This window comes from Borostomias antarcticus (genome assembly GCF_949987555.1).
Source record: "Borostomias antarcticus genome assembly, chromosome: 19".
In the NCBI taxonomy this organism is placed as follows: Eukaryota; Metazoa; Chordata; class Actinopteri; order Stomiiformes; family Stomiidae; genus Borostomias; species Borostomias antarcticus.
The window spans coordinates 14,583,362-14,593,403 of record NC_140252.1 but is presented as its reverse complement, the minus strand read 5'-3'; the positions used below and the strand labels follow the sequence as shown (position 1 = coordinate 14,593,403).

Below are 10,042 nucleotides of genomic sequence, written 5' to 3'. Positions count from 1 at the left end.
TGCAGGGATGTTCTCCATGTGTGTGGGGATAGCCCTGGGAGACGGGCAGAGAGAGGCGGCAGTAGCAGGGACAAGCCAATCATCCAGTCAGCATACACACACACACACACACACACACACACACACAGAAACACGGGCAGACGCACACGCACACGCAGACACACACACACACACACACACACACACACACACACACACACACACACACAGGAACAGTGGGGTGTGGTGCTGTTAGTGGTGGTAGTACTGCTCAGACAGACAGACAGGCAGACAGACAGACAGACAGACAGACAGACAGACAGACAGACAGACAGACAGACAGACAGATTCCCGTCTGTCCCCGACCTCTATCCTCTCCTCCACACGGATCTCTCCATCTGGATCTAACCGTCTCGGCTTTAGGACCTACTGTGCTCTACTGTTCTCACACCGGGACTTGTCATACGAGAACCCTGCTGCGGTTCTGCTCCCAGGATAATGGACCTCTCCACCCTCTACTTCATCATCACCACCACGCTGGTGCTGATACTGGAACAGCAAGGTAACGAGAAGGGTTTACTCATCTGGAGAAGTCTGGATCTATTCTCTGGTTTAGAACTAACAGTCTACTTTAAAGTCTCCAGTTAGGTTGAATACATCTGACTGGATATGAAAATGAAAATTGCGGCACCTTGGTTTGTATTAGTCTATGTTGATACTTCCCTCCCCTGCAGGTTTTAATCATACTGTAGCATTTTGGTGTCTTTTAGCACAGGTGTTCTACTCTCCCCACTGTGGAGTAATAACTTAATACTAATACTAATACTACCGTCTAAACGTGTCTGATGGACGCATCCTGTAGTGACTGGGTCCTGCTGGTCAGGTCAACTACCGATCCCTGATCATATGTCTGCCTCTAGTCGCCGAGACCATCTGAATAACGAGCGGCGTGCTTGATTAGTTTGTTTTTCTCTACGCGGCACATTTATCAACTGTTTCCTATTGACTTGCCCTGTTTCTGATCTAACTGTGTGAAATCGTACTGCTCTGAAATGGCCCTCAATGCCCGCATGTCAATGCTGTGCATTTTATGGAGCCGGCATAATTGGAAACTGTTACTGTACCTATTAATTCCTCAGCTCATTCACTATGGAGTGACTACTTAACAGATGTCCAAGAAACTGCTTCTGGTCTGATATGGGTCTGACTGAGGAGAACTGTGTTGAATCAGTCTGTTTTAACTACACCAGAACTGCCTTCATACTTAGCAGACGCAGTCAGTTATTTGATTATGATCTAGACTCAGTAAGTTATTTGATTATGTTTGAGTATCAAAAATATTACGTTTTACATTTCCATTTATTTCCATGTACAGTATTTCACACTGTATATTACTGTGGTAGCTACCTACTGTAATGACTTAAGCATGATGTTTAAATGACTAGTTTGGTATTTAGCATCATCAGCCCTGTTTTAAGATTATTTACCATCATACAACGGTCCATATTTAAAAAAATGACAGACTTTGCACTCTTGAGATATTAGTTCTCATTGCTCATGTCACAGCTAAGTACACACTGGATCTCTATGGGCATATACATTGAACCCTTCGGCATGGGCCTTAATATGCCCATAGAGATCCATTGTGTACTACTGTACTTAACACTAATATCTCAAGAGTGCAAAGTCTGTCAATATTTTTCTATGAACCGTTGTATAAGATCATAAAATAACCTTATAACCGTACTAAATACCAAATGTCTCCTTTAAAACAAATCAGAATGAACTGCTGCACAGCTTCACAGTCAGAAGTCGCACATGTTCTTCAGTCAGTGCAGAGTCACTATTACTCTGACCTGAGACCTTTCTGTACAGACACAAGAAGATGAGTTGTAAAACATCAGACTTCAGAGCTGAAGTTCTGGAAACAACAGTATCTTTATTACTTCATTATTACTACCAACTTGGCCCACAACACGCGCGCACATACTCTACTGCACACTTGACCAACCTGGCCCCTGAACCAGAAGGCTTAACTAGGGGAAGCAGGGATTCAGCGCTACGTGTCTGAGGTTTAAATCCCCAAAGACCCGAGGCAGCGCTTACTCTCACCATGAACGTTGACCTAGATGTATAACAAGCAAGACTTGAGGAGGACAAAATAGAAGTCACCTTTACGAGAATGTAGGGGTCAGTGTTAGGTTTTTAAATCCAAACGTCCAGTGTAAATGTCAACCCAAAAGTTTGAGGGAGAACCTCTAACTAAATGCTGATTTTCTGAGGTGCAATACTGTAAAAGTATGCCTACTGGGTACGAATAGTGAACCGTGAACATAATTTATGAATACCTTGACTTGTAACATTTAATCTCATGGATGTTATCTGAGCAAAGACCAACACTCAATGCTATGGGTTAAGAATACAAATACCTACATCAAACATCTGGATTATGTATCATAGTTGAATATTATGTAACTACACTCATGGGATCAGGTCTCTTTATTAGTTTGAATAGCAGTAATAATATCTGCGGTTTTATGCAAATATTATGCATGATATATAACATTCTTAAACTTGCTGCTGCTGGTCATTCAGACCAACGGCTAACGTTTATACTGGAGTGGAGCTGGCATCTGTGGTAGATTCTATGGTTATACCCCATGACTGATGCTGTCATAACATCCACAGCCGGCAGCCAGGCAGATATTGCTTCAATAATGTAGAGAGGAGGCTTCTCACTAAAGTGGTAGGTTACGGATTAAGCAGTAATCCAACGGATGTCTCTTCCAATCAACTCCCGACTCGACTCCACTCTCACTTATGTGGTTTTGGGATTGAGATTCAACACATTGATAACATTGAGTTCAGGGACTCGTTCCTAAAGCAAAATTGATTTTTTATCTATGACACTGATTTGATTGATACAGATACTGTACATACAGTACACTTTTTTTTTTGTTGTCATTTCACCTTTATTTATTCAGGGAAGGCCAATTGCGAGCAAGCTCTCTTTTCCAATAACGCCCTGATTACATAATACAACTATACACAGTAAAGCAACATAAAACACAGAAAACAAAGATGCTACACACATGAGCAATGAGCTGTATGGCAACACTTTACAATAAGGTACACACAAATGTGAGTAGTTACTGAGTAACTAAGGAGGAACCTATTATTAGTTAATTATTTGTTACTGATTAACTATGAATCTGTGACTGTATAGTAGATTATGGGTTACTAGAAAACAGAATAGAACAACTGATCAATGGTTAGTTAATGAGCCTGTCCTCTAGGGAGCCATCATTATCTACAGTCATGGATTGATAGTTAATCAGTAACTACTCATTAACTAATCATTGGTTCCTCAGTAATTACTATAGTCCCCAGTCTGTTCTCTTGTAACCCATCATTATCTACTATACAGTCATGGATTCATAGTTAATCAATAACTAGTGAGTTATTCAGTTAGTCATGAACTAATCATTGGTTCCTCATTAGTTACTCAGTGACTAATCACATTTTGTGTACCTTATTGTAAAGTGTTACCGTCTTGTCTGTGTTGTAGGCACTATATAAATAAAGTTTGATTTGATGTAGGGGTCCAGTAGGCGGGGCCCGGGAGGGCTCACAGGGCTGAGGGAACACCTGGCCCTGAGTGTCCTCTCCCAGCCACGACAACCCCAAGTCAAGCAGCGGCTTGCTCTCTTCCCCCGAGAGCACATTCTCTGGTTTCCATTCAAATATTGTTCTCTTGTCTTTTATTGGTTATGATTCAACACCTGCACATCTAGTCACTGACTCATATTTCAGACATTCCACATATCATGGGTTGTTTATTCTTCCTTTTGTTCATTCATTCTGATCATATTTTCTCCTTTTGTTCTTTCATTCTGATACAAAAACAAAAACATTGGTTTTGGCGTGTGACTCCCAACCTTGTTGTGTCTCTCACGAGCCGGTTCATCTTGAGGTGAGACAGAGAAATAGAGGGATGGCTTCGGCTTTGAAGGAACAATGGAGGTTCATCTGAAGCTGTGAAATTATACTAGACTTCCACACCTCCTGGGATCAGACGACAATTCAGTCTAGTGGGTTTTTCAGTTTATTGTGTTCACAGTTTGACGAGACGTTCACGTTTTACAGCAGACTCTGTGTGTGTGTGTGTGTGTGTGTGTGTAAACAGACCAGAGAGAGAGAGAGAGAGAGAGAGAAATCTGGTTTTGCTCAGGTTCCGAGACCCCCAGACCCAGCTGCTTCGGTGGCTAACCAGAACAGACATACCACGGCTCAGCCCGGCAGACTAGCTGCAGAGGCCCTGACTGTCTGATGTCTTAATGTTATTAATGTTGTCTCTATCAGTTCTCTGATGCTCCACGATGCCTTATTTACAGGATGTGATCACTGAATACTTTTTTTTATAGAGCACATATTAAAATATTCAAACCAGCGAGAAAGAAATGACTAATTACCACATGTACTTGACTAAATTATCAACCATAATCACTTGTAGCTCTCAGAGCACACATACTGTACTGCAGTGACATAACCTTTGTCTGGCCCGGCAAAGAGCGATGATGGCCGATTGAGATCTGGATCATTCTGGTTATCAGGAGATCCTCGGCACAGCTGGATGATTCAGGGAGACAGAGACACAGTCCCTAGTACCTGGGCAAAGCAAAGGCCTAATAGAGACAGATAGAGAGATGGGCAGTGCTGGATTAAAGGTAAAACCTGTTGTGGAAGGTTGTGGTCACCGGGCGCAAGCCAGGCCAGACTGGACCAGAGAGAGCAGAGATGCAGTAGAGAGTAGCTGAGTCTGAGGCCAGTCAATGAGCAAACTGTTCTAGAAAGACATACTGTAGATCCTCGTTGGACGAATGATGAGACAGACATGCCGAGAACAGCCCCAGCTGTGCAAGATTTCTCCATTTATGTTTGATCGCCCCTCGGCAATCTCAAACAGCTGCACCGCTTGCTTCTCACCGCAACAGTGATAAGAGACACATATTCACGGTCCTCTCCCTCCCTCTCTCCCTCCCTCCTTCCCTCCCTCCCTCCCCCCCTCCCAGCGTACTCAGCCTCCAGCTCCACACCCGGGCCTGGTTCAGAGGAGGGGAGTCCCCCGACGCAGCTCGCCCACCGGGCCCACTGGAGGGAGAAGCGTTGCTCCTGCGAGAACCTGAAGGATAAGGAGTGCGTCTACTTCTGCCACATCGGCATCGTGTGGGTCAACACGCCGGGGTGAGTTCTCCAAGCCAAGCCGGGCGGAAATTCCCGAAAGTGGGTTTGGCGAAGACTTGTGAGTTTGCCAGCCCTGAGATTCAATTCAGTTCAATCTCAGGGTTAGCAAACTCTTGGGTTTTCACTAAGCCCGCTTTCTGGAATTTCCCGCTGGTCCCTTCACACCTCAATAGCATTTTTATCAATAACTTGTTTATCAATCACGTGTTTAGCTGGATGACGCGCCATTGTGCCCTTGAGCAAGTCACTTGCTATGACTGTGCAGCACTATAATGTGGGAGCTGGAGGGGTCTGTTTTAATTCGCTACACGGCAAGTGACGCCCAATTACACACGTGTGAGGCGACACGTCACAAAACACACATGCAATCAGAACGCTGCCCAACTCCTTCCATGTACAGTATGCCACATGCTCTTGTTGTATTCTGTAACTCATGTGCTAACTCTGCAAGGAGGACTAGGCATACTGTATCTTAAGCTATCACAGTATGCCTCCAACTACTGTAATGAATGAAGGGTCATTCATTCTCTCACAGGAAGTTGTGCTAGCGGTTGTGTACCATTCTAAGGCCACAATAAGTAAGGTCTCTCTAGTCTTTATGTCTATGCCCGCATCCAATTAGTGAGAGGGATGGTAGCCTGTGCTTGTGGAAAAGTGCTTTCATTATGATCTCTGGAAGTCCAAAGTCTCCATGGTAACCAATATAGTTCTCTTTGGTTAGCCAAAAACAGCCATTAAAGACAGAGAGACAGACTCTACAAAAAAGTTTAAACTCAGCATCACAGAACCGTACAATTAAGTAAACCTTACTTTACTCTCTTTATCAGAAAGGAACAAACAACCACACTGTGGAACCTGACGCTCAGTGGCCAGGAATTTTACCCTTTAATGTCTTGACTTATTAGACTTAATCCTCTTGGCCCCCTTAGGAGCATACAGCGTCCACCATGGATCTCCACTTCACCCTTAAATGTCTTACAGTAGTGTCATTCCACATGGACATGTGATGTTTTGAGTACAGGGATTGGTTGATCATTTAGAAATGTAAATAGTCTCTGTGGAACAAATTGGACAAATAGTAGCCCCCCTTCCATATCCATTAGGGCCAGTGATGCAAATTTTGGGGGGCAGTACTAAACAGATAATCTGCAATACTAGCAGAGTGCCTGTTCCAAATATACTTACCATTATATAGTTGTGCCCCCCCAATTCATGATGTGAAGAAAAAAACTATATAATAATACTAATACTAATACTAATAATACTAATAATACTAATAATACTAATAATAATAGAATAATTCATTTTATTTATAAAGCACTTTTCATTGTGAAAACAATCCCAAAAGTACAGAGCCCCTAAAGTGACATGGACAAAAAATATAATCTTTAGCTTTCTCGTGAGCACGACAAACTATTGCGGGGGGCAACTAAGCAAGATTCTTATCAAGATGTAGCGTGTAATCCTCAACAGGTCCTCAGCATACGCCTTATGTTGTTAGTTGTAACAACGTAGGGGATATGATGACGATAAATTCCAATTTCCATTATTATCTTCCGACGAGCATATTGAATTGCATTCCTTCTCGAGTGAAAGCAAGTGTATTTTACCTCAGTGCACCCTGGAGGTCATACACAGTGCGCCTCCGGACATCAGTGCGCCCTGGAGGTCAAGTTCCCCTTTGAGGCTTCCAGATTGAAGACTGCAGGAGGGGTTTAGTGGAGTGAGGAGGTGCATTACCATGGGTGCATATGAAAGTTAGGAGAAGGGTTTTTAATTCAATCCTGTAGGAGACAAGGAGCGATATGGGTATATTTCTGCACTCTTCTCAGGATCCTGGCAGCACTGTTCTGGATGTACGGGAGCTTTTGGAGGCTCGTGTCAGGAATCCTAATAAACAATTAAGGATTATTATCCCTGTGGCAATAGTTCAGCCTTGATGACTTGAGGAATGTAGCTACATACAGTACATCTGATACCCTTAGCAACGATCCACTGGAAGTCGTCTGGTTCATGTAACAAGTAAGCTATGCTAGCAAAAGTGACATAACATGAAAACCTGACATGAAAATCTATGACCCACTTTGTCACTGCCATGCCTGCTGCGCCACTATTGCAATACCTATATAAAAGAGAGCGGACCTTCCATTATATGTACTACTGTACAACAGACGTGTGCAGTTGAAAGAATCTTGACAGCAGAGGTCCACTATTGCATTCAAATTGAAATAGTTAGCTAGCTAGAGATGGATAAAAACATAAACATACTGTATTAGCTAGCAAGCTAATCATTAGCTAGCAAGCTTGCCTGTGCCCATTGAACACGTGCCTGTGATGTTGTTCGTATAGATCTGGACACACATTTCAATACTTCAAAATACATTGCAGGGGCCCAAATATAATTCCATTGCTGTCATGTTGCTTGGTCGTTTAACATGTGTCACATGTGTTTGTATAGACCCGCACACACGCACGCACGCACACACGCACACGCACGCACGTGCACACAACACACACACACACACACACACACACACACACACACACACACACACACACACACACACACACACACACACGATGCTAATCATGCAGCTCATGCGTGCGTGTGTGTGTGTGTGTGCGTGTGTGAGCATTGCACTACCGGTAGATGTTTCTGCATGCAGAGCAAAAGAGGCAGGTTCGATGCTACATAATAGGCCTGTAGGCTACATTACTTCAGACCAAAGCCACATATAAAGATCACTGCTGTAGAAAGAGTGTCACTTGGGATTTGTCCCCTGCTGTGTGTGGCTGCTTTGAGCCAGGGGCATCTGTTTGCAGTTGAGCGTGTGGTCTGGTTAACCTGGGCCAGGCATGAGGCTGGCCCAGAGCCAAGATGGAGGGCAGATGGGCCCTGGTTGACGTGAGTAGTACCAGACTGATTCACCACAGCCCAGGCGCCGACATAAAAGACAAATCCAAAGGGATATATATATTGCGGACTGGCCCACGTCTGCGCATCCCATCCTTCCTCCTCCCCTTCTGAAATGATCGATCGGACGTGACTGGTTTGGTAAAAAACAGACTTGCAGGTCAACAATCCTTTTAGTTCAGATATTACTTCCAGAAAGGAAGTTGGAGAGGCGGGTGGACTGCATCCCCAGAGTATTGGAAATGAGTCCAATGTGTCCGGGAAGTTAGTTATACAATCACACTCATTGGGAGTCTCTAGAGATGGCAAATATTTGCTCAGGTTTCACCTTAGACCTTATTTTTATTTTATTTTTTACAGTGTATTATTTCACTTTGGTTTTGGACTGTGTAGTTTTGGTGCGTGTGGTCGTCTCTTCGGGAAAGGGCAGCAGACACATTACGACCTTGACGGGAGAAAGGGGAACATGGCCATTAGGGTCACCCAGCAAAGCAGGAATGTTGAGGGCTTCCAGTGGCTGATGAGGATACATACAATATTGTACTAGACTCGTTTACCAAAAAGGATTTCCGAGACCATTTGGTGGCCATGGTGGTAGAACCTTCTTTGAAACATGCTGCTTTGAACATCCTTTTTTGGTTCCTGGTGGGAAACGGTTGTTCAAATGGCTCTAGCCAGAACCTTTGCCTGACAAAAAAAGATTAGGATTAGTGATAGATATCAACTTTATTTATCCCCAAAGAGAAATTATTTTGTTGCAACCAAAGATATACACACAAGTACAATAGAAAACTCAACACAAAGGCACTGTGGGCAAAGAAATGTATAAAAGGGGGCACTACAATAAAGCACAAAAACACACAGTATACAGTATGCAGTATACAGTTTATACTGTAGGTGTACAGAAAGTACAGAAAAGTACCAACAAATATCTTTAAAAAATACAAAATATACAAAAAATATACAGAAAATATACAGAAATATACAAAAGATAAAGAAGGAATCTAAAAATCTGCAAAAAGGAATCTCAAAACCAGTAAAAAGTGAATAAGGCTAAATATAAATGGTTCCAACTGGAACTAAAAACTCAAGTGTTCTCAACAGGTTTTTCAGAAAGTTCTCCCACAGGGATAACAAAATAATCCTTAATGGTTCCTACAAGTGTAAAGAGCGTCAGTTCTGTAGAGTAGGCCCTGAATAGTCTAGATGCTTGACTGATCTGCCTGATGTTTTCTACTCCTCTCCAGCCAGGTAGTGCCGTATGGAGTTGGTTCCTTCCCTGTCCGACTGAGGAGAGAGCTTCCGGGCCGATGTGTCTGCGCGGACAGACGTGACACCAAGTGTCTCAGCTTCTGCTATACTCCGACTGCACACATAGAGTAAGTGTTGCCTCAGGTTTTAGTGTGCTCTGGTACAGAAACTTCTCCTAATCTGGTCACCCTGTGACTAGGGCCCTACATAACCAAGATAACTTTGTACTAGCTTGCTTGACTAAATCAAACAACTGCAATCATGCAGCGGAATTTGAAACATGACTGTGTGGTGGATGAATGACAGGGCTGAAGATCACTGGTTGGATCCCAATCCGTTACTGTGATAACAATATTAGTCGAAAACCGCATCAGTTTAAATGCAATTTGTCCTACGATTCACCTTATTATTTATGAGAATGATAACTGTGTGAACCGTTTGGCTAGGCTAAATGATTAAGCCTATCCAGTTTGTTCATTATGAGCCAACATATACCTGTAGGCCTACTGTGCGTGTGTTGTAGCCTATTCCTAATTAAACCCAACGGTTTTATTAATTCCTTGTGATCTTGACTCACACATGAACAAACTAATTCCTTAATAGCTTATTTTTCAATAATCACAGATCCGATTACAGATCCAAATATTATTCCCG

At 43.1% G+C, this 10,042-nt stretch overlaps 1 protein-coding gene across 1 annotated transcript; it reads left to right on the top strand.

The window, feature by feature from the left end:
* Positions 1-477: 477 nt before the first annotated feature.
* Positions 478-9,520, top strand: LOC311321997 (endothelin-2; the record flags this gene model as incomplete). Its single annotated transcript, XM_084454009.1, has 3 exons — positions 478-541; positions 5,052-5,223; positions 9,385-9,520. 3 exons carry the CDS (start codon positions 478-480, stop codon positions 9,518-9,520), a joined length of 372 nt encoding a protein of 123 aa, XP_084310135.1.
* Between the last annotated feature and the right edge of the window lie 522 nt (positions 9,521-10,042).